Source organism: Coturnix japonica, chromosome 18, assembly GCF_001577835.2.
Source record: "Coturnix japonica isolate 7356 chromosome 18, Coturnix japonica 2.1, whole genome shotgun sequence".
Lineage (NCBI taxonomy): Eukaryota > Metazoa > Chordata > Aves > Galliformes > Phasianidae > Coturnix > Coturnix japonica.
In genome coordinates this window covers 8,895,213-8,919,616 of record NC_029533.1, presented here as the reverse complement: position 1 = coordinate 8,919,616, position 24,404 = coordinate 8,895,213, and the positions used below count along the sequence as shown (strand labels likewise).

Genomic DNA, 24,404 nt, shown 5'->3' with positions numbered 1-24,404 from the left:
GCTGTAAAGTACGCTGTTAAAATGAACCTCTCCCCTCCTGTACACAACGCCTACAATGGTTGTTCCTGCAGTACCTTTGTACCTGTGACATCCCATAATGCTAAAGCCGATCTTAATTCAGGGCAGGTTTTAAGCTCCCCACACTGCAGGGTGGCGGTTCCAGGAAGCACAGAGGAGCTCCCATCTGTTACTGCCTTTCCTTTAAACTTCTCTTGGTGCAATTCTGAGCACTGAGCAAAAGTTTTGGTGTTAGATTTGCAAAGAGAATGCGGAGTCCTGGGCAGATCCTGCTCACACAGCTGCACGGGGCTCCTCTCGTGCTGGAACACGGGTGGGATGATCAGCTTTTATCTGCCTGACATCTTCAGCCTTATAGAAAACCACCCAAGAACCTGACATTGGGCCAGACCTTCCTCCATTGATGAGTGCAGTGATCCCTACAGCAATCAGAACTCCAGCCTTCAGCCCAGTCACAGGCACAGCTGTGGCAGATGCTTAGCTCTGCTGATAGGAGCACTTTGCTGTGTGCCTATCACAGGTGTGCCTTTAGTGGTCCGGGCAAAAAGCAGCTGAGCAGAATGTTTTGCTTAGGGAGGAAAAGATTTGGGGACGTAGCACTCGCAGGCTGCCCATCTTTGTTTTCCCCTCTGCTGAGAGGTTCTGATGCCGCTCTCTGCTTAATGGCTCTTCCTTGTGTATGCTGGAACTCTTCAGCAGGTTGGTGAGAGCAGCGTGCTTTGGGGGATATGGTGCTTTATATGGGCTTTATATGGGCTTTATATGGGCAGATGCTGAAGCAAGCAGCTCTTATGCAGCCGGTGCTGGGAGGCCACTCGTGCTGAACTCCTGCCCAAGAGGAAAGCAAACAGTGTTTATGCATCATGAGGAAGTGAAAACCAGCTTGTGTCCAAGGTGCACTGCAAAATCATCTGGTTATGCATGCATGTGAAATGTATTGATTAGAAGCTTTTATAACAGGTCTATGCCACTGGTTTAACCTCATGTCTCAGAGGATGTAGTCAGTACTAAGGAAGTGGATGGAGATAAGATGCTTCAGTGGCCGGGCATATGTGTGGTCTGGAGAGGCCTTAATTCCTGGTGCTGGGGGACGTGGTCAGTGGGGATGGTTTGGGGGCAGATTTGATGACTTTATTGGTTATTTCTAACCATAGCAATTCTAAGATTGGGATTCTTGAGGGAAGGTGAGGCTGCAGCCAGGCAGGAAAAAGCAAAAATAAAGCAAAAGGAACCAAGGCCAGAGTCTGCAATGCTACTGCTCAGTGCTGCACACCCTGAGCCCCACAGCTGCACCGTGACGAGCAATATGGGTGGAGGCGGCTTTGGGGCTTCCGTGCTGCCTTCGGGTCCTGCTGGGGGCGGTGAGCCGAGCAGCTGCAGCACGTTAACGGCAACCGGAGGGTGCGGATGGGCGGCGGGGAGACTCCGGAGCCGGGCGGGCAGCGGATGAACTCGGAGCCCCGGGAGCGACTCGTGAGCGAGGAGGCGGCGCGCGTGAGCGGAGCTCCGCGTGCTGCGGGACGAGGGCGGCGTCGGTGCGTCCCGCAGCCGGGGAGGGCGGGACGGGGCGCGGCGGGCACGAACCTCCCCGCCCCCGGCCGGTACCGCCCGCTGCCGCTGTCCGGAGCGGCCCGAGGAGGCTCCGCTCCGCCGCAGCCATGGACGTGTTCTGCGGCTCCCGCTTCTGGGTAAGAACTGATGGGGAAGTCAAGTCGGCCGGGCGCTCCGTTGCGGGTCCCGCTGGGGCGCGGTGGTTCCGCCCGTCGTGCCGGCTCCGCACGGACCGAACCGCTCTGCGGGACCGGCCGCAAAATGAGCTTTGTGCCGCCGACGGTGGTCGCGAGTCGCGGAGGCGCTGGAGGTGCGAGCGGTCCGAGCGGCAGCGCCGTACGAGAACGAACTAAAGGAGCCGCCGCTCCCCGCTGTGCGGCTGCTTCCCCCGCACCGACTAATTGAGTGAAGTCCGGATGAATGAGGGGTGGCTGATGATGGAGCTCCGTGCTCTCACGGCGAGGCCGCCGTCGCCCGGTTGGCTGGGGGGGGGGGTTCTGCCGCGGAGCTTTGCCTCCATAGAACTAATCCTTACTCCGAACCTGACTCAACGTTACTTTTGAATTGCCCTAAGCCCATTGGTTTGGTTTTTGTTCGATGTCAGGTTTGCTTTCTAAGCGCTTCACCCGCTCGCTGATACACGCGGTGGGTACAGGTAAGCTTGCTCAAACAGGTTTTGTTTTCGTCTCCTTTCTGCTCCGCACGGTAACAGAGCAGGAACGAGCACAGGCAGACGCTGCTCGCTGCTGCCGGCTGCCACAGAAGCTCGTCTTACCTCCACGTGGGGCTGTGCTGGCGCTGCTGCTGCACCCTGAGCCTTGCAGCCAGCTCCTGCTCTGCTCGTGCAAAGCGTTCCTGCAGCTGTGCTGCCTGTAGGTGTGCACTGTAGGTAGGTGTCGTTCTGCTCTTCGTGCAGAGCTGTTCCGTGGTATCCTCAGGGTGGTACTTCTCTGTGACTGCCATTCGATGGTAGATTTGCAGGAAGTGAAAGGAAGGTAATCCAGAGAAGGGATTTTCATTAATGACTGTTTGCTTAGGGCCTAAATGATGGTGGGATCTAAATATGTTTAACAAAACTTAAATAATAACAAAAACACACTGTCTGAATTACTAGAGGTGATGGTTCCGATGCGATTAACTCAAATTAATCTGAAACATGGTGAGTTGCATTAGCAGAGGAATGTTCTTTCTATCCATGACTGCAAAGGAAATAAGAAACTGCAGCAAACTCTGTAGGTCACATCAGAGGCACCTTCTGGCTCCCACCTCACCCACTGAAAATGCAGTCAGCAAGTCACCAACATAAACACAGGGTATCCTACATCTGCAAGAGAAACAGCTGGAATGTTATTTGCGATGTGGGCAGCCTCATCGCGCTGAGAAATGTGCCGTATTCTTCACCCAAGGATTCTTAGTTAATTGTTAATATTCCCTGGCAATGTTCCCATTCAAAACACTGTTGGGAAGAGGTGAACGTGATAGTGTGTACCCACACACATGTTATTGTGGTGCGTTATTTGCTGATGTCCACAATTGCCTCCTATTTTATTGTGTCGCAGACGCACTGCTGGAGTGCTGAGGCAATTAACGTGGCGTGGATCTGTCCCATAGAAGCAGACACTGCAGGGTTATCACCTTCATGCTGATGTACAACATGAGCTGTTCCTCCCAGCAGTGAAGGCAGTGCTCTCAGGGAGAATTCTGTTGGTAATACACCTTTAGGCCAAGGAAGCTACGTGAGCTTAGAAAGCCACATTGCTTTCCATTGTAAGGACACGCTGCCTTCCCATGGCTCACAGGTGAGAAATGGTTCGGTGGCTGCTGTGAAGGTAAAGCATTCAGTGCCGTGCTCAGGGGCTGCTGGGATGATGGGTTGTATTAATGCTGCGCTCTGTGTCCAGGCTGAAGCGTTGGCTTCTGTCCTTTATTTTTATCACCATAAAGAGGAAATGGGAGCTCACGTGAGAGGCCACGACTTCTGGTCGCTTACAGTGAGGTCCGGGCTTGTTCCTTTTGGCCCCGTTCTGCCCGCAGCTCCCAGCCTCCCCAGCTGTGTGTGTTCCTTGCTCTCCTGACAACTGCCCGTCCCTCAAGAAGTGCTGTCTCATTCTGTCTCATTCTTCATTCATCTCATTCTTCATCCACCTCTTGAGTAATTCCACAGGAAATTGCAGCAATTCTCTAAAGTAAACAACACCTCCGACTTGCCTGTGGGACAGGCTGCTCTGTAGGAGTGCAGGCACCCAGCAGCCCTTTGGTTTGCATGTAGCCCTTCTCTCTGGGTCCCCCTGTGGCATTTTGGTGCATTTGAGATGCAGGTTGTGCTGCCCTCTGGAAATGCAGCTCCTGTGGCTCAGAGCGCTGCGCTGCTCCGCTCTGCATCGTTTCCCTTCTGGCTTCCTTGTGTGCCATGCTTAAATGTGGGTTTTTTCCTCTTATTTTATTTCAAGATGAGGTAGGGTACGTGTGGGAGGAGAAAAAAGGCTTCTTTCGAGGGAGATGACAAAAAAGGTTTTTAAAAATAACCAAAAAAAAACCCCACCAAAAAACAAAAAGCCATCAAACCTGATGTTGTTTGGCCCTGAATTAATATTAAAACATGGTATTTCAGTTCCACTGTTACAATATCAGTGAGGCTGGTTGCAGCAGCAGCAGAACGGGAGGTGCAGCAGGTCAGTGAGAGGACTCAGCAGCAGGGCAGCCTGCTCCACAGCGGCTCTTCTTTATCCATCAGCTTCTCCTTCTGTGCTGTGATGAACTTTGTAGATCCTCCAAGGTGATGCAGATCTCCACATAATCTTTGTTAACTGTTTCCACTTTGAGATAGGAGTCCCGCTTACATGGATGTTTCTCTTCACAAACTATCAGTTACCTGTGTTCTGTCTCGTGCTACATAAGAGGTTCAAGTAGGTAACTTCAGTGCTCTCTTCAGGCATCAGGTCTGTGAAGTTATTCTCTTACCAAGGCTGGCTGTGCTGGTAACATGCTCAACTTAAAATCAATTCAGTACTCGAACTTAAATACTCAAAGGGTGTTAGGATTCTTGATTTGACTTGGAGCAAAGCTGTTAGTAAAGGATTTGGGCATCTAATTCTGCAGTGCTAAGAGCAGTATAAATATTTGTCCTTAGATCTGGATTATTAGCAAGGAGCTGTTATCCTTCCTCTGTCAAGAACAGGCTGCCTTCAAATCTGTCTGGGAAAGACAAAGTCTGGGTTTGAAACTTGTGAGCGAAACAGCACCAGTGGAAGCTGCCAACATCAATAATTTATGGCATCTTTCAGTGTCAGTTAATGAAGCTCGTGAAAATGACATTCATTTCGGTACAACGTGTAAATGTGATTGCTCACGTCTTTATAGGAAATCAGCATTTGCCATTTTCTCTAAAGCAGCGTGCTGGCAGGTCAGGCGATCTGCCTGTGTTGTGGGCAGTGCTTCCCAAAGGCTTTTTGGACATCAGGTGCTGCTCCTTCTTCCTTCCCTTGTGTTTCTTGGAACGTGGGGCAGGAAAAGTGGAAGATGCCTTGAGGGGGAGCAGGTGCTGTGGGGCTGGGAACCTGCTGGAGGCTGGGGAGGGCCCCGTGTGCTTGGGCTGTGACTTGAACCCCATGGGGGACTTGGTGCCTGTAGCAGATCCTGAGGTCAGGTAGGTGCTTTGGCTTTCAGCCCTGCTGCTTCTCCCTGGTGGCAGTTCTGATTCGGCTGCAGTGATGCAGCCAGCAGCTGTGCAGGCAGAGGTGTCTGGGGCTTGGGAGCTGCATGGGAGCAAGAGCTGGGCTGAAGTATGACTTTCTGAGGAGATCCTTAAAGCGGAGCTGCTTTAATCTCTGCAGTTAAGAATATAAAGCATTTCAGGATGGGGCTCTCCCACCTGTTGTACAAATTGCCATGCCACTAAAGATCCCTTTCCTTTCTAGGTGTGTTTGTAATGTATTAAAATGAAGAGGCTCTTACTGTTAGAAATGTAATTATAAAGAAACTTCATTTGAGAAACCTCTGAAATGGTTGGCTATTTTCCAGTGAGCTAATGGCTGTTTGTCTCCTGGCAGGGCCGTGCATTTGACGGGCCATTACCCATCACAAGGTACAGCAGAGAGGGCAGGCAGCCAGCAATCTGCCAGGGGACACGTCTGTGTGTCAGCACTGCTGGCTGCGCTGTGTCTGGAGCTGGAACTCATCCCCTGGTGCCTGGGGCAGCCCTGGCACAGGACTGTGGGGTCCTTCGTGGTAACATCACGTGCTGGTGTCACCAGGCTTTGAACCGGAACGTGGTGGGGAATGATGGAAGGGGAGGAAGAGAAATATTTCACAAGAGCTGTTTCCAATTGCAGTCACAGAAACAGTTCATTTTTCCTTTCTGAGTGGTGCTGCTCTAACGCAGATATTGCAGTGCTTTGTAAACGACAAAAAAAAGCCCTATCTGGTTATTGCAATACTGCTTAACACCTGTGTGCTTTCAGCCTCAGGCAGTATTGCTCTGGTGTTGCAGTGAAGAACATCCTTACCTTGCGCCCTGTTTCAAAAGGAAAAAGAGGTTTGTGTAGCACATGAAGGAGTTGAGCTGTGCAGCAGTTGCTTCAGATGAACAAAGCGTGTTATTCCTTTGTAAAGCTGAAACTGTTCCTTTGGAGGCATAAATGGACGATCTTGCTCTGAAAAGGCCGTTTGAAGCTGGCAGCCTTGTGCAGTAGTGGAGCAGGGAGCTCGCTTGCATTTGTGCTCTCAAGTCAGGACTGAGGATCTGAGCAGCAAGGACCAAAGAGAGGGGTGGATAACAGCTGGAAGTGGGAGGGGAGGCAGCAGGGCTGAGATAAGCCTGTGCTGTGGCTGAGCATGAGTTCTGATAATTCAGCTGCTGAGTTTGAAGCAGCCCTTGTGCTGGGGAGGAGGCCATCGTTCCTTTGCCAGGCTGTGCAGGTGGGATATGGACCAAACCTCGGGGCAGAACGAGGGCAGGGAGGCTTCTCTGCACTGGAGTTCTCACTGTCAGTCACTTCTGTAAGAGGCACCATTTCCATCTGTATTTACTGCAGGGAAGAATTTCAGTTATTCCTTTCAATTTCTCTGCTTATCTCCGCAGTCAGCTTTCCAATCTCCTTTTTAATCTTAAATAACCTTCTGACTGGTGATAACCAGCAGACAATCAGTGGCACGGCACGTGTTAACCTTGTGTGTGGTGTGAATGACACCAGCACGGCGGCCTTCACATTCATCAGATAAAGAATGAATTTGTGTTTTCCATCGCTCGTGCAGCTCTTCCTGCTGTGTAGTATTCTTGGAAAAAAACCACATATTAATTTTTCCGCTCAGTGTCGATAACTGCCTGGTACAGGAGGTGGAAGCCTTCCCAAGGGCTGGGAGCTCTCTGCTGTGAGCTGTGTGGGCAGCAGGACCGTGGAATGGCAGGAGTCACAGAGCTGGTCCCCTCAGCCCCTATGCTGGTGTTTGTTCTCCTGGGTGGAGTCCTATAACTTGATTGTTGGTTGAAGGGTATTTAGCAATGTTTCACAGTGCTGGTTTGATCAGGATATAGATGGTCTTGAAACTGTCTAATCCTAACCTGGTGTGCAGCAGAGCTGTGGGGCTGGTGCTGCCGGCTGTGCTTCCATGTGATTTGGAAATGGTTCCTTTTTCATTCTTGGGGATAATTCAGCTAAATTTCCAAATCTGAATTTTTATTATTATTTTTTTTTTTAACGACAGAATGTCTGATTCCTGGCCAGCTGTGTTTTTATGCTCAAAAATTCAAGTTCCTTGCCTAGTTTAAGTAAGAGTTAATGAAAGCCTTAAAATGGTTTGGCAGCCGTGCAGTCTGTGTCTCAGATACAATAGCCAGCTTGTGTTCAGCTTGGAGTTAATGGACATCTGGGGCAGTTTCTCGGTGGCTGTCAGACAGAGAACCATTTCTGGGCATTCTGGTCCAATAGGAAAGGTTTAAATTAAGAGTGCTTTTTTTTTGCTGAATGTTCTTGTAAGCAGAATCCTCATTTAATTCTGTGCCCAGCTATTGCTATCCTTCAGATTCCCTTTTCCCAGGATTTTTTCCAGCAAGCAAAAGGAGTGAGATTGCAAACATGCTTAAGACATTGCTAAACCACGTGTAATTTAAAGAGGAAACTAGCATTTTGTTAAATAAATGAGTGGATAAGTGCCAGGTTTAGAACTGGGAGCCTTTCAGCTGCAGCCTTGCAGTGGGCATCCCCTGCCTCAGACGGGTCCTGCAAAGGTGCTTTTCAACATTATCTGCTCTGTAGCCACCAGGGATCTCACCAGAGGAGAACAGAAATAATTTGAATCCAAGGCTGGAGTTGTGTTTAGTTTTGATCTCATATTTGAGTTGCAGTGTAATTGCCTGTATGGTGTTGATTCAAGGCTGAAGTTTCCCCAGGGTCTGGACAGAGCTGAATAGGAAATGAAAGCATTTTTTCTTCCCCTGGGTGCTCGTGTGCCTCGAAAGGAATCAATCCTGCGCTGGAGAGGTGCTGCTCTGGGGCATAAAGGGTACAGCTCAGATGCACAGCCAACAGATCTGTGCCTTCGCTGCTTCCAGAGCTCTCTGCCATCCTCTTTTTGTTTGTGCCAAAGCTGAAGCACTGAGTGACAGAGCTGTTACAGTTCAGCCAAGCCATGCTGGGTCCTGCCAAGTCTTTGTCGTTTCATTATGCTTACGAGCTCCTCTTAAGTGTCTTAAGTGGGCTGAAGCAGTGATGCACGGCCCTTTCAACAGCCATTGCCAAGATGAAGGGCTGTGAGCACACTGGCTCTTTGGTTCTCCTAAAATTAGCTGCTGCTGTCAGCATTTGATCTCTTCGTTTGTGTTGGCAAACAAAGCAGGTCTGGAAATACTTCTTCAGCGTGTACATTTGGATTGTTCACACCGTCACTTCTAAGGGCTGCGGATGCTTGACTGAAACAGAGAGCTCATACCTGCCCCAGATTTGGTACAGGTGACCCTAGTTCAGAGATATCTGTGATTCAAGCATATCTTGGTTTTACCATCTGCTTGTTACTGATACAGGAAAGTAATTTCCTTCAAGTCAGTGTTTATCTACCAGATTGCAGATGACATTTTGGATGGCGAAACACAAGTTGTGAATTTGATTAAAAACAAGTTCCCTTAGTTGTACTGAATCTTCTCTTTTAGTTTGAACTTGTGTAGCTGTGTGTTTGGATGTGTTGCATTCAAATCCTTTGCTACAACCTGCAGGACAGTCATGTGTCCTGGGTCACAGAGCGCTGCTGGCAATGTCTTTGAGAAATCCATGTTCCTCTTACGTGTTTGGACGTTCTTCTGCCTCTCTGTTAATAAATGTCTCTTTTCTTTTTTCCAGGATGCCAATCTTTCGATCCACACTGACAATCCAGACCTGACACCATGTTTCCAGAACACCATCCTGGCATGGATTCCCAGTATTTATCTGTGGACTGCATTACCCTTTTATCTTCTATACCTGAAGCGCTCTAAAAGAGGGTACATTGTGCTCTCCATGCTGAGCAGGTTCAAGACGGTAAGAACTCTGCAGTGCTCACAAGTGATGTGTGGGCTTGAGTTTGTGAGTTCACATCCAATTCAATGGCAAAGCAAATGCTGAAGGTGGGGGCTTAAATGAAATTCTTTCTGGTTTATGGGGAGACTAAAGAATGTACTTAGAGGAAACGACAGCATTACTTCAGAGTAATGGGATCTTGTGCCTAAGAGGCGGCACAACAGTACCTCTGGTTTATAAATGATGAGGTGTAATAGTGTTTCTGTTTGCTTTCAGCTGTTCGGTGTCCTGCTGTGGTGTGTGAGCTGGGCAGATCTCTTCTACTCTTTCCATGAGCTGCTGCAGAGCAGAACACCACCACCAGTCTATTTTGTGACTCCGCTGGTCATCGGCATCACTATGGTTCGTAGCTGCATCTACTTATGATGGCTGATATGAAAACTCTTACATGGATGTGGGATGAAGGAGGTTCCTTTGCATTTCTTGTCTTATCCTGTACTCTTGTAACTGAATTGGTACTCAGATTATTGAAGTAGATTTTGCTAACCAAAAAGACCACAGTTACAGATGTGTCTCTCCTGCAGACTCACCTATTTAAATTGAAGTGTTTATTATGGGGAGATTGTTCTTCCTTGCTCTTAACCATTCTCTCCAAGTGTGGAGAGAACGTGGGTATGAAGCTGGGAGGTATGATTGAGTTTGGCTTGTGCATGGTTCAGCGTTGTGTTGGACTTTGTCAGACTCTCTCTCTTATCTGCTGGCTGTTCTTCCAATAAACAGAAACCAAATTTTCTCTGCCTAAGATAGCAAACAGACGTGGGGCTGTTATGTGAAAAATGAAGCTGTAAAACATGACCATTAAGTTTTTTTTAATCTCCTTGGTAAGATTAATATATTTTTAATGCTGTTTTCTAGGCAAGTCATGGTTGTCCATCTGGATAGGAGAAATAACAGGTCTTAAATTTACTTGATGTATTTGTAGTTAATAGTTCATTGTGTGTGGCCCCTGGTACAAAGCCTGGTTTGAAAGTCAGATTCTGTAGCAGGGGCTCTGAAAATGATGGAACCAAATTATTTCACAGAGTTATTCCATGCCTCCCTTAGACAGGGGAGCTTTTGTTACCGAGTCCTGTGGAGGTGTGACAGGACCTGCCTTCATAGCAGCCCTGCTGCCAGCATGAGTGTGAATAAGGGGAGCAGTGGGACAGGGTTGTGTTCACATGTTCCTATGCTTGCTTTTCACAGCTGTTAGCTACACTGCTGATTCAGTACGAGAGACTGAGAGGAGTTCAGTCCTCTGGAGTGCTCATTATCTTCTGGTTTTTGTCTGTGCTCTGTGCCGTGGGGCCTTTCCGGTCTAAGATTGTGACTACAACAGCACAGGTAACATGCCATCCCTGATAGCACTTGGAGAACAGGAAATATAGCATTAACATCTGTGGCAGGGGGACAAATCATCACGTTTGGAGTCAGATCTGAACCCGGCTTTTGCCAGAAAGAGGAATTTGGTTCCATTGTGTTGACTCAGACTTGTCTGACTTGAGGGGATCTGGGGTTTCTCATGCAATGCCAAATGGAGATTCTTCTGAACCTGAGGGTGTGCTGGAAACCTGTTAGACATCTGAGGGCTGTGCCAACACTGTGTGTGTGTGTGTAAATACACACACACACACACACGCACATGAACCAGCTCTCACTCACTTTCTGTTTCCCTTCTCTCCCCTTTTTCTTGTGAAGTCCCCCATTCCTTCCTTTTCTGTTCAGACTGCTTGACCATCCTGTACAACTCCTTAGGCCTGTTTTGTCAATGCAGTTCTATGTGGGCAGCATTTTCACCCCAACTGTGGCTGTAAATCAACAATGAAATGTAGAGGAGAGAGGAAAGAAACCTGGGCTGTTCTGGTTTGTGCCTGGAAGCAGAGCTGGCTCTCCCACATTAAGAATGCTGTTGTGTTTTTCCAAGAAACAAATTTACCCAAGTAGGGCAAAGGCTGTTTCAGTGATCAGATCATCAAAGGCTGAGTATGAAAGGGAGTATTTGGAGAACGTTAAGGTGATTGCTCCTCAGTAAAAGTGATTCTAACTCACTGCCAGTTCTGTTGGTGTATTTAATACATTGTTTGTTTATTTATTACCACTAGTAGCATTATCCTTTTCCCAAGGAACCTCCTGTGTCTGACTGCTGTAAATATTCCAGTGGTGGCTGAATTAAACCTTAGAGGACAGTCTGTGCAGGGCTTCCCCGGGAGGTGCTTGCAGCCCTGGTGAGACCCTCATGCTCCACTTCAGATCAATTTAAAAACCATAGCGCTGGTGTTGAAGTGCAAATAATGGACTGTCAATGGCTGATTCTGTAATCAACTTGAGGTTATGAGGGCAGAGTCCTGGACTGTGTGTGGGCAGCATCCCTCCTGCTCTTACAACTGCCAAGGATGAAATATTCTTTCTGTTACACCTCAGCACTAAAGGATTTAAGTGAACAATGAGAGCATTCACAGCCACATGAGGTTATGAAAGAGCTGCATAGGGGATATACCCTCCTAGCAAGAAGTTTTAAGTCAACTGCAGGCTCATATGAGTGGGAAAGGAAATGTGTCTGCAGCAGATGGAACTGATATTTTACAATGCAGTGTTTTCTTATTTCTTCTGAAAGCATTTGATATTGACTGCTTGTAAACAGTAAATGGGTGTTCTCCGATCTGGGTTGGCGGTTCCTGTGCCTGTGACTCGATCTTGCAAGAACCCCCGGAGGTAATTTAAAAGGTTGTCATGTAGGCCTGATTCCAGGGGGTGTCTGCATGCAGTGAGGGTGCACAAGCACTTTGACTTGACAGGCTTTAAGGAAAAGAAGTGAGGAGATAAACGTTTACTTAGGTGCTTTACAGAGTACATGCATGCTTTTGTGAGATAACTCCTGCTAGCAACTGCTGTGCAGAACTCAGCTGTGGGGGAAGACAGGGAGTGCTAATATAGATCCTGAACCAGTCAGTGTGTGCATGTATGTATGCTGCAGTGGGAAATACAACAGGACTTATTTACTGTGTTTCTTTCCCTTCAGAACCATGTAAACGAGAGGTTCAGGTCTGCCACGTTTTACATCTATTTTGTTTTGCTAATCATTGAGTTGATCCTTTCATGTTTCAAAGAAAAGCCTCCATTCTTTTCCCCTGCCAGCGCAGACCCTGTAAGTACTTTTATTTTGCTTTAGATACATTTTACTATATCATGTCTTGAGAGTTCCACTGAGAGTGTTTGTAACCGAGGAAAGCTTTGGATTGTCGCTGAGATTCTAGCTGTACTTGGTGATCCCCATAAGAAACAGTGTGTAAGCAGAGTAGTATTGGGGTTTGAAGCCTTCTGCTATTATGTGTGCCATCAGTAATGGCCAAAATCTGTACAGAGAAAGCACCCCTCCTACTTGCTGCTTCATAAATGTAATTTATCAAAGCTAAAGCTTAATATTAATTATTCCAGGACCATTCTTTGTTGTTTTTGTGGAGATTGTTTTCTACTTGCTTAACATTCCTTTAGAGTTAACTGAACTCTCAAAGGGTTGATGCAATAAACCAGTTCTGTATGTATTGAGAGTAGATGTGAAAAGGAACATGAGTAACAGGAAATATTGCTGGGTTAAATTTCTTCTTTGCTTCATGAAGTGGTCTCTGTAATTGGATTTATGCTCAAACTGAGGGAGAAGCTAAGTCTGTTTTTTTGGATGAACGTTTCAGAAACTGCAGGATGACATTTCACCTCATGCAAGTGTGATTTAAAGGCAGTATATTAAGAGTTCTGTACAGATGAAAGGAGATCTACACAGCTTGGGAAATGATAGGGGTCAATTAGACCTTAGGTACCAACATGCAACATGTAGACTCATTTCTTGTTGTTCTGGTTTAATCCTTTTCCTGCATAACTTTACTGCAGAATCCCTCTCCAGAGTTAACGTCGGGCTTTCTCTCAAGACTGACGTTCTGGTGGTTTACAAGGTGAGCTTCACTCTTCATTGCGTTGGACAGCTGACAGCCATAAGCTCTATTTGTGATATGTGTTGTACAGAGTTACCTATGTGGAGGCTTCTCCCCTTCAAGTAGCTGACGTTGGGTGTTCTTTCATGACAGCACTGTCAGCACTTTCAGAACATGAATGTTTGCAGACATTGGGGAGCTCATGCTGCCCAGTCTTACCTGCAGAGCGGTGGCAGCAGTTGCCATGACAGCCTGGTTGTGCACACCGTGTGCTGCTGGAGCATGTAGCACAAGAAGAAAATACTGGAAACTTTTCATGCACCTGAGATGCATCATTTCCATCTGAGGCTCATGGGTGAATGCTTTTGTTATGAGGACATTTGCTTTGCATGAGGAAATTGGGTTATATATTCAAATGATTACTACCAACTGTTGAGACTGCGGTGCTCTGGGATGTGTACTAAAGAGTCAAATATGGGATGGGTTTTTTTTCCTCTCTGTGACAAAGCAGTGAATCGATGCTGAAGGCCGTGATGGGACCCTGTTTTTTCAGAGAGGTTGAGAGTTTTGAGATCCTCGCTCCTTTATCTATCCAACTTCACTGTCCTGGCCACAGAGTCATTAAATTCTTCCTAGTGAGAGTGAGATCTTTGAGTGTTCATTGTTCTGAATGTCCAACTCTCCTGTAGGGATTTATGGCAGTGAGACGTTTGTATCTCTTGGCAAAGTTTCCCTTGGAGTTGAGGAATTGTAATTTTCACGTGTTTGGAGAGAGAAATCTGGTTCTCCTTTAGCTTTTGTGAGCTGCCCTTTTGCATTTCATTTGTCTCTGGCAGTTCATTCCGATTATTTTTACCTCTGACTTCTCACTGTTTTCATTGAACACCTCAGTTTAATCCAAATGCTCCTGGATGTTGTTTGATTGCCCTTTTTCCCCCCTAAAGTTCTATTTTGAGTCAAACACACGTAATCAAAACTTCAGGGTGTCCTTTCCCAAACTGCAAACATCAAGATAAGAACAAAAATACAGGCATCCTTATCACTGTTGTTTGTCCCTTTTTGTTTTCCTGTCACCTGTTAGCCAAGCTGAGCTGGGCTGTTTTTCTCTGTATTTGCAGCTTTGCAATTCGGGGTTACAAAAAGCCTCTTGAAGACAAGGATTTGTGGTCACTGAACGAAGATGATGTTTCAAAAAATATCGTGCAGAAACTAAGTAGAGAATGGGACAGAGAGAAAGCAGAGTGTGAACAGTAAGTAATGCAACGGTTCTGCAAATGGAGATTGATGAGTCAATTCAGCGCTAATGAGCTGTTCATCCCTGAAAACGAGCCGAGTAAACATGACATCTACCTCTATTTCCATCTGTTCCTTATTAATATTAATGGTCAGACTTGCTTCCAGGCAGAGGCAGGCAGCAGCCCTTCGGGGCTTGTGCGTGACCTACACGTTTTATAACTAGGTGCTTAAAGTATGCGTGGGCAGATGGTGTCGTTTACTGTGTGGAGAAGGGCTGAAGATGTATAAATGGAAGGTGGTGAGTTGGATGGAGTGGAGAAAGTGAATAACTTCCACTATTGGGCTGGTGGATGTCTAACCCTGTAATTGCATCCCTCCTTGGCATGCTGGAACACAACTTTTGGGCACTGTAAACCACAAGGGGTTCTTTATTATCACAGTTGTGAGATTTTCACCTGAGATTAATTTTAGCCTTAAGGCTCTTAGCAGTAAACAGTTCTGCGCTTCCAAGAAATAAGAATATGGTGCTATCCCTGCTCATGAAGGGAGAGTATAGGGAGAGGGGCGCCCCTCTTGGAGCTGAGACCCTGCTGCTGTTGCCTCAGAGATGAGCAGCAAAACTCCCTTTCTCTCCTGTGGAAATAGAATGAGGGTCAGAATTTGCATATAGTTACATCCACGCTGGAGAGGATATCCTTTTTTACATGTTTTATATCCTTCTTGTTACATGTTCTGTTCCAGCCTAATCTTAAGGAGTCGTTTGTTCTGCAACTGCATTTCCTTCTCCCACTGGTCAGTGTCCAAAACATCTCCGAACAAAGAGATGGGCCATCAGAGTGTTACAGATGAAAAATGTCAATGAGGGGGATGCTTGTGCTTCCATTTCCTTTCATTGTGGAGATTTCTCCTCCATATGGAGGCTTTCCTCTCTTATTCTCTGTGCGTATCCGTGCCAAATTGGAAAGACCCTTCTGTGTGATAATATGAGGAAAGTCATAAGCTTCTTGGCAAGGCTCAGTGTGCTGTGGAGAGTTCTGCTTTGCAGTTAAAGTCTGAAAGGCTTCCAGCACCAACACCAGCAGCTCGTCCACTCGTGCTCTGCATGTGCTGTCATTGTGGTTTTCCTTTTTTGTTATTTTTTGCTTCCTTAATGTCTCTAGTTTTATGGTGTGGAATAATGTGCATAGTCTGGGTTCTGGTCTTTTGCTGCGCAGGGATAAATCTCACCCTCAGGCCTTCCTATAGTAAGAGCACATCTGCTGTGTGGAAGCACCCAGGGTCCAGGAAAAGTTTTGATGGAAAACTAGAAACTGTGCCTGGGGTTTTGTCATTGTGTTCTGGAGATCGTTCGTGTGGGCTGGGGCCAGTTGGCAGTGAATTCAGCCCTTCATTCTGCCTTGTATTAAGCTCAGGTAAAATGCAGTCGTCACAATGTTAATCATTCTCAGGTGGGAAAAAGAGCAAAACCAAAGCAAATCACTGCACTGGGGATTGCTGGGTTTCGAGTAACTCTAAAAACTGCATGACTTTACTGATTCTTCATTTATAAGTGGACGTTCTTAGTTACTTTGTGCTAAATCTGCACTGGCAGCTATGGGCTGGAAGCCATCGGAAAGGCTTTTTTCCCCCCTCTCTTTTCAGACTCTGATTAGCAAGGTTTTATGACATGAAAACACTGAATCAGTTGTGTGTGTGTAGAGAGTATCCCAGGAAGTAACAGCAGTGTATGCGGTAATCATTTACTTAAAACATTTAATCAGTTGCCAGCCATGTCTTCAGATTTACTTAATTGTGATGATTATCACATTCTTGTATCTCAACCTACAAAATTTCTTTTGCATATTGCTTTACAGTTCTCTTGCAAACCACTCTTGTGAATTACTGTTAAGTAATTGCTAATTGATTCTCTGCTGATGAGTTACAGGAGAGCTCAGTATGGGTTTCAGCCGGCGTAGATTCAAATCATTGTTATATTGGAGACAGTGAAGCACTTGGTAGTGTTTCCCCTTTGCTTTTGCTTCTTTGGTTGTATGGCTGAAATCTCTGCTTGCTGTCTTACTGCGTTGCTGTGGAGCTGGAGCTGTGCTGGGATCCATGTAGCCTCATTTTGGTTACCTTCTGCTTTTGGAGAATGATGATTTGAAGATTCAGGGCCTTGTTTTTACCAGCGAGAAATCTGTATGTTTCACATGGGATAATTAGCATGTATTGTCTAGCAAGCTATAACTCATGGAAGCCAAGCACGTGGCTTTTGCTTTGAGAAAGAACTGGGTGCGACCAGGCACACGGTGCTGAATCCCTGACCTCACCTAGCTACCCATAGTAAACAGCAGGAGTGTATTTCCTGTGGGATTTTTTGTTGCAAGAGAACTATTGCATTGCTGTTAGCTGGCTGTAATAAACATTTTTAATAGCACAAAGCCAGAGGCAAGTAGTCTTGTTACTCCTTCAATGAGTTTAATGGCCTCATTGCCAGAAAATAAAGCTTTGCTCATAAACTCTCCAGGTTTGATCTGGAAGAATAAAGATGAAGCTGCTCGTTCTCATCTGAAAGAGAAAACAGAGATTTTTGTCTGGTTTAGGTCCCCTACCCCACCCTCAGACTGCGCTGCAAAGAAATGAGGATTTGCACATTTCCTCCTTTGAAATGATGTGAACAAGTTTCTGCCTGTGGACTGTCAGCCCCAGTGGTCATTTTGAACACTCACGGGCTGTTGGAATTATTAGGCTCTGTAGCCAGCCGGCTCCAAATAAATCTGCGTCTCTTTGAGAAGAATCATAAATCCAACCACACTTGGTAGTGCTTGCAAGTAATTTTTCAAACGCCTTTTTATAAGTCTTCCCTGTTTCTCGGGTCTCTTTTCCATCTGTCCCTTCTTAGAAGGCTTACGCGTCTCAGACTCTCATTTCCTTCTCGTTGTTCTACTTGGACTTAAACTTCCTGGCTGCCATTCCTGGGATTATTCTCTGGGTCCTCAAGAATTAACAGCGATCTGGTACTTTCTGATAGAAAAGCTGCTCCTTGGGAGCAATTCACAGTGGAAATAGTTTTCCAGAGTGCTCAGTCTGTACTGATAAGCAACAAAAGTCAGGTGCCCAAACCCAGAGATGTGTTAAGAAACCCCACGTGGAGCCCTGGAGAGCAGCACGTGCCTTTGGGGTGAATGTTTCATTGGTTAGTCTCAAAGACCTTTGCAGGAGAGTTGACTTTCATTACCTTGGATATCAGTGCTGTATGCAGTGGGCAGTGATGTTCATGTGGTCAGTGTCTCTGACTGTTTGGTTTGTTCCCCCAGGAAAGAAGATGTGACCTATAGGAAGAAATCAAACCATGCACTGAATCATGTTGGTGATGGCCCAGAGGAAGCAGAAGTTCTAATCAGGGGCAAGAGGCACAATAGGAAGCCTTCCTTCCTCAAGGCTTTGCTGAGGACCTTTGGACCGTACTTCTTAATCGGCTCCTTCTTCAAGCTGATACAAGACCTACTTTCATTTGTCAACCCTCAGCTGCTAAGGTTGGTTTTCTGTGAGAGCAGTTTCTATGTGCAGTCCCTATGGAGGTTTGGCTTTGGCAAGCAGCATTTATTTTTGCAATGCATAACTGGTTTCCCTCGCTGTGCTGCATGTGTAAATTCCCCCCACCCTCCCACTGCAATGCCCTCGGACAGGAGCTCCTTACTGCACACAAAGCTGCAAACTGCGCAGGTTTCTTTGAAATGAAAGATTCATAAATCACCCATCAGCAATATTCAGCTTTGGGCTGCAGGTTACCCGTGGTGCCAGGCAGCAGTTCGAAGCAATTTCTTCCCAGTTCTAAAAGATTAGTTGTGAAATCAAAGCAGAGCGCTGATTGCTGAATGCAGCAGCCTCTGTGCATCCGATACCCACGTGGGTTGGTGGTGGCAGCAGCTGTGGTGTGACAATACAAATGAAGTGTGGTGCTCGAGAACGCCGTGCTTTGACTGTGCTGCTATCATCTGGGGTGGATTTTGGAGCTTCTAGAGGAGTTTGTGCATTTTTAGTAGTTCACAGTGAGAAGGATGTGTGATACACAGATGCAGTGAATTTCTGTGTAAAATAAAACCTAGAAAGAAAAAAAAAGAGAGAAAAAAGGGAGAAAAAATACTGTCAAAAATTGTATGTCCTCAAATTCTCCCTGTGTGAGCAACATCTGTGCTTCCCATCTCCAGGAGCACCGTCACTCAGTTTGATAATACAGTCTGCACGATCCCCACGTTTCTCCCTGTTAGTGCTGTTCTCAAGCTGAGAATGTCACCAGATAATCATTAGCTGAGAACAGGACGGTGCAAATAGCAGCATCTCGGGGAGCAGCAGTTGCTTTCTGACCACCAGCTGCATCCAAATCTGTGCAAAGGTGCAGAGTCCTGTTAGTGAGTGAGAGAGGAACAGGGTTGGATGGGGGCTGTGGGTGTGGGGAAGGGGGAATGAGAGGTCAGAGAAAATGCAGAAGTCACGGCTGTCTGGCGAGTTGCACACACAAGAGTTTTGTGTTCCCTGAGACTCAGCAATCTTTTAGTTAGTTGGTTTTGTTCTGAAGCTGAACACTTAGAGCATGAACGAATGGGGTACGAGGGAAGATCTCGGACTGAAAGAAAACTGTGGCAACCTCCTGTTTCTAAAGCAAGGCTTTGGGGCTCTTTGCATTTCTCCAAGTGTTATTTCCTCCCTGCAGGTTATTTGAATGGTGGAGTTGGGTCTGGGTGGGAAGCTGGTCCTGCATGCTTTGCTGCCCTGCCCTGCTGTGTCCTGCCTTTCACCACTAACCCTGTGGGGCTGCCTGACACTGAGCCCTGTGTTTAATCCCTGGATCTCAGAGGAGACCTCAACTTGCTCGACGTATTTCATTTTCTGCAGGCTCATTTGCAGATTTCTCTCTGGCAGAGCCTCAGGTTTTGCAGTATTACAGTCTTTGCAATGTTGGTTGACTGAACTTGTAACTCAGATTGCATCCCAGAGAGCCATTTACTTGCTTTGGCTAGAGAGAGGATATGGCAGGATGCCATGGCAGGGGGAAGCTGTGTTATGTCCCATTAAACTTATGGTATGTTTTTTTCTTCTCTTTTCCTTCCCTAATGTTCTGAAAACCAGTGTATTAATCAGCTTCATTAAGAACAAAGATGCCCCAACCTGGTGGGGGTTTTTGATCGCGGCTTTGATGTTTACCTGCACTGTGCTGCAGACCCTCATAGTTCACCAGCATTTCCAGTACTGCTTTGTTACTGGGATGAGGCTGAGAACTGGGATCACTGGAGTGATATACCGGAAGGTAAGACGGGCATTTCACGGGCCAGAACTTTGGGTATAGAACCAAGAAAAAGGCGTCAGCTCTGAGATAGTGAGGGGTGAAGAGGCTTATTGGAGAAGAAAGAAATCAACTAAAACAGAAGCAGTTTTGTTCTGTTTGTAGGTCTCCCTTCAGTGAGGTTTTTCAGAGCGGTCTCTTGCAGTTTCTAGAATTTTCTGGGAATGAGCAGCTTATTGTGGGTGTGCAGCTCAGCCACAGGCACAGCTCGGGCTGTTACTGGTTCCATTGAAGTCTTAAGGAAAGCAGTGCAGGAGAACAGTGTTTGTGCTACAGCTTGGTTACATCCAGCTGGGTTTCCTTCACAGTTCTGCAAACTGCTGAATGTGGAGGTGCTCACAAGCAAGGCATGTCGTGAAGCCTTGTTGTCTGAGGGTTAAGAGTGAATGTCAGTGTGAGTCACTGTATGCTTGCTGGGGTGCACGCTCTTGGGATTATTGTATTTTAATGTTGGAGGAATTCTTCTCCGTGTTCCCTTGGATGTATCAATACTGTGAATCCCCTGGATGTCTCTTCTTCCTCAGTCTTTGGTCATCACAAACTCAGCAAAGCGTTCATCCACTGTTGGAGAAATCGTCAACCTGATGTCAGTGGATGCCCAGCGCTTCATGGACCTGGTGGCTTTCCTGAACATGTTGTGGTCTGCACCACTCCAGACGTGCCTGGCGCTGTATTTCCTCTGGCAGGTACCGACATTGCCACCTTCCTTCATGAGTCTTCTGAATGATGTTCAGGCTTATTTTTCTGCACCCTTTTGTTATGTGCTTATCATGCTGCCTTGTTTTGGTAGGATAACTTGTACTGCTATACAAGATTAATTCATTCTTAATGATTTTGTTCATCTGGCAGGCGAGATAATGCATTCAAAGCAAGAGATATCCCTTATGGTCCTGTTGTCCCTCGTGTGCTTTGGTGGGCTCTGCTGAGAACTCATCACAGTGTTCCCACTAGTTGGTACAAAGGAGAAGCCTGAGGGACATGATGGAAAAACAGGAATTAAAACAAAAAAGGGAAATATGAATCATCTACAAAGATTATGTGATACCATGTAAAGAAGTTAGCATGGAGTGAGTCCATACATCCCAACTGGAATGAACTACTTCTTCAGTGAGATTTCTTGTTTATTCCATGTTCAGCTTTAACATTGCCTTTCATCCTTAAGATGTTTCCCTGCAATTAATCTGTGTAGAGCAGTAGCACCAACACAACCATACGGATTTATTCTGAAGAGCCATAAAGCTGCAGCAGCTTTACGAGGTACAGCTCTGCTGCTTCATGTGCTTTTATCCACCTTGTGGGACCTGGGCTAATTCAGTAATTACAGCTCCCCGGGTCAGAGAGAAGTTGGTGGAAAATTCCCTTCCCCATAGCTTGTTTGTTCCCTTTCTGTATTGACTCAGCAGCTCTGTATCTGCACCAGTTCAAACCTTTTCCCCTCCCACTGGGAACCACTTAGCAGGTAAATGGCAGAGCTGCCACTGCCGGTGCTGGAATAATCGCACCCAGAGTGGATGCTTGTCTATTTTTCTGTGTCCTCATCGTAGCTGTCCTGAGGAACCAGAACCTTTTGCTGGGAGGAGTCCAGCTGTCTGTCTCAGCTGCGATCAGCAGTGATGCAATGTGTTTCTGCTTCAAAACCTGCTGGTTCTTCCATGTTTCCCACTGGGGATACCACACTCCAGTACAACAACTGACCTTTTCTCTTTCACTCCAGGCTCTAGGGCCGTCTGTGCTGGCAGGAGTCGCTGTGATGGTTTTGCTTATCCCATTCAACTCTGCAGTAGCCATCAAAACCAGAGCATTCCAGGTAAGGTGCCAGCAGAGAAAGAAAGCACCATCTGAGATTGTAGCTGTGCTAGGAGAGGGGAGGGCATTAATGATGTCACGGTCATTACTGAGGTGTCATTTGCACCAATTTTCTTACAAGTAATATTGTGCCAATATATTTAATAACCACATCCTCTCAGTTAGCTTTTCTGCAGTGAACTGAATGCTGTTTGTAGATGTGGCATTGACTCAGTGACTGATTCTGCTGGAGCGACTGCTGGGATTAGCCTGAAGTTTTTGTCTCTATGTCTCTTCAGTGAGCAGCTCGGTCTGTGAACACCCAGGGAAAGGCAGGCACTGCTCCTGGAGCTGGGAATAACTGCTCTGAGTGAGGGAGCTGAAACCTGGCATATTGTTTCTTATGTTAATGACCAGCGTTGATTTTCACTGCTATTGAGCTGGGCTAAATTTGCCTTGTTACCTTGCAGTAAAAATATCCTTTATTCCCTTCCCCCTAAGTTGTCTGTAGTGAAGAAAGGCTGGAAAAGCAATATGATAGTGCCCTCTGGCTTTGTGCTGCTCAAATCAAGGAAGCGGATGGTGCTGTGCCACTTCTCAGGGGCGGGCTGGAAGCTTTAAAAAGAAATCAATCCACAGGGGTAAAAAGGGTGAGAGCAGGAAAACAAGTCCAGATGGTGACACTTACGCAGGAGCTCAGTAACAAGCGCCGTTACGACGTGCCTGAAGGAGACATCCAGACTTAGTGTGAAGTCTCTCGGGTGGTGAAGCTTCTTTGCATTGCCCATAGTGCGGTGCTCAGAGCCGTACCCTGCTGGGTGTGAAAGCAGTTCTTCATTCTGTTGATCCTGCTGAGAAGGGCTTTGATTTTTCTGAAGTAGCTGAATGAAGCCCTGTATCCTGGGGTGTGTGAGGAAAATAAACCAGGAGTAACCACAGAGTTCAGGGTATCCCATGAGGAATTCAGCTGTGCGTATCAGGAAAAGGCTGATGAAATCAAAGGAAGAGGTAGGGCAGTGTTTCTTCTGAATCTTTCTCAAAAGTGGTTTTGAAATGTGATTCCTAACAGTGAAGATGAGCAGAAAGCCTCCGTGCTCATCTTCCTGATCACTTTCCTTGATCCCGAGTTTCTCTGGAGATATAAACTTGCACATGGATACAGATAATGGTCTGACTTCTTCCATCTCCTTTCATGTCCTCTTTAGAAACAGCCGAGGACCAACCTAGCTGTGAGATAATCCATTCACAGCTCCCATCCAGGCACTCCAGTGACACCCTGTCTCCTGTGCTTGCTAACAATCTAGGTGGAGCAAATGCAGTATAAAGACTCCCGTATTAAGTTAATGAACGAGATCCTGGGTGGCATTAAGGTGCTGAAGCTGTATGCCTGGGAGCCGTCGTTTTCAGAAAAAGTCCTGGAGATAAGAAAGAATGAGCTGCGAGTGCTGAAGAAGTCTGCCTACCTCAACTCCTTGTCCAACTTCGCATGGACCAGCTCCCCGTTCCTGGTAGGTTGTGCCTGTGTGACGTTCTGTGTTGCACAAGAGCATCCCTGAAGGAGAAATGGGAAGTTTGCTGTTTGCCAAATGAACCTGGGAATAAAATAGAAATACCTTAGGGGGGAAAAAAAGCTTTTCATACACTTTGAAGCAAGGTTCCTTGTTTGGTAGAGCCCTTTTGATTCCAAGTAGCTCTTGGTAAAGCCTGCTGCTGGAAACTGAGAGCGGCTGCTGGGAACTGCCTCAGGGGAACTTCTGGCCACTCAAACTATTTCCCATAACAAACTGAAACTGGGATGTGAAGCCTTACAGATAGTGAGTAGTGGTCCTCACCACTGGGATGTGATTGTTGATCAGCACAGAGCCTTATTCTTTCATTTCTGCCTCCTTTCTCCTTTCAGCACTCTGTTTTACCACATGATGCTGCAGCCTTTTTTTTTCCCCCCAACTGATTTAATGTTTGAAAAAAAAAAGCATGAATGACACATTAATGATTCTGAAATGACTTTCTTTCCTCTGGTTTTTCTTCCTATGCTTTCCATTTCTTTGCCCCACGGTCCCTTTTGCAAGGAGAGGTATGGTTTGCATGCACAGATGCATGCAAAATGATGAGCGCTCTGTCAAAAGTCAGCCTGCAGTTTACAATGGGAAAACGTGATTGGGCAGCGCTGCAGAAGCAGCCAAAGCACAGCTCCATAAGCACTTCTCATTTGTATTTGCCACGGTTCTGTAGTTTGCCTTCTGAATTTCCTAGTTCAACTAAACATGGTGTTAGTAATCAGCAAGCGACTTGATTCTGCATGCCTGTTTCTTGCTGATAACTGGTATCAGCTTGTTCACTTGATAAGTGTGTGGGAAAGGTCAAAAAGGAAGGATTTTCCTGATGTTGGTGTAGATACTCTTATTTCAAATATACCTGTTGTGCCTGAGTGCTGCTTGCAATGCCAAAACGTCACGTACCTCTGGCAGTAAATTCACCTTCTGGCTTTCAGGTAGCACTGACAACGTTTGCTGTCTACGTCCTGGTGGATGAGAGGAACACCCTGGATGCAGAAAAGGCTTTTGTCTCGCTCTCCTTGTTTAACATCTTGAAGTTCCCGCTCGCGATGCTTCCACAGCTCATCAGCAACATTGCACAGGTAGGGGGTGGTCTGTGTGTAAGCTGTGTGAAACGAGAACCCCGGCTGTCTTTTGTTCCTGGAATGCAGCGATCCCACAGATCAGAGCTGGTTTTCTTCCTAGTATCCTCTCAACAGCATCACAGCATGTTGGAAACCCAGACTTCTGAGTGAGCCTGTATATATGTGTGTGTGTGTGTGTGTGTGTGGCATTGACATCTGGAGGATTTGCTTCACTCAGGTGAATGCAGATTGGCCTAATAAATTTCACAGCTGAAAACTTGAATTTCAGTGTAGGACTGCTTGAAAGGAAAGAATGAGTCAGTGTTCGGGACGCCCATGGAGTGAAAGCTTAAGCCACTCCGTGTGCTTTCCTTGCCAGCAGTAAGTCCCCTTTAAAGGAATGACAAAGTAATGCTGCT

General features: G+C 46.5%; 1 protein-coding gene across 7 annotated transcripts in view; it reads left to right on the top strand.

The window, feature by feature from the left end:
* Positions 1-617: 617 nt before the first annotated feature.
* The window catches only part of ABCC3 (ATP binding cassette subfamily C member 3), a 36,664-nt gene continuing 12,877 nt past the window's right edge, over positions 618-24,404 (top strand). For 3 of the 7 annotated variants that reach the window (XR_004309218.1, XM_015880325.2, XM_015880327.2), the window contains exons 1-13: positions 1,600-1,706; positions 8,901-9,077; positions 9,333-9,458; positions 10,302-10,439; positions 12,115-12,240; positions 12,981-13,042; positions 14,140-14,271; positions 17,554-17,772; positions 19,367-19,544; positions 20,105-20,266; positions 21,295-21,387; positions 22,670-22,873; positions 23,857-24,003. Coding sequence is in view for 6 of the 7 variants with exons in the window: in XM_015880325.2 (XP_015735811.1) it covers positions 1,677-1,706; positions 8,901-9,077; positions 9,333-9,458; positions 10,302-10,439; positions 12,115-12,240; positions 12,981-13,042; positions 14,140-14,271; positions 17,554-17,772; positions 19,367-19,544; positions 20,105-20,266; positions 21,295-21,387; positions 22,670-22,873; positions 23,857-24,003 (1,794 nt within the window). In the remaining variant the exon portion in view is untranslated. Of the gene's footprint in view, positions 718-1,599; positions 1,707-8,900; positions 9,078-9,332; positions 9,459-10,301; positions 10,440-12,114; positions 12,241-12,980; positions 13,043-14,139; positions 14,272-17,553; positions 17,773-19,366; positions 19,545-20,104; positions 20,267-21,294; positions 21,388-22,669; positions 22,874-23,434; positions 23,440-23,856; positions 24,004-24,404 lie in introns of those variants that run through there. The other 4 variants (XM_015880328.2, XM_015880324.2, XM_032448245.1 and 1 more) reach the window with 4 other exon arrangements.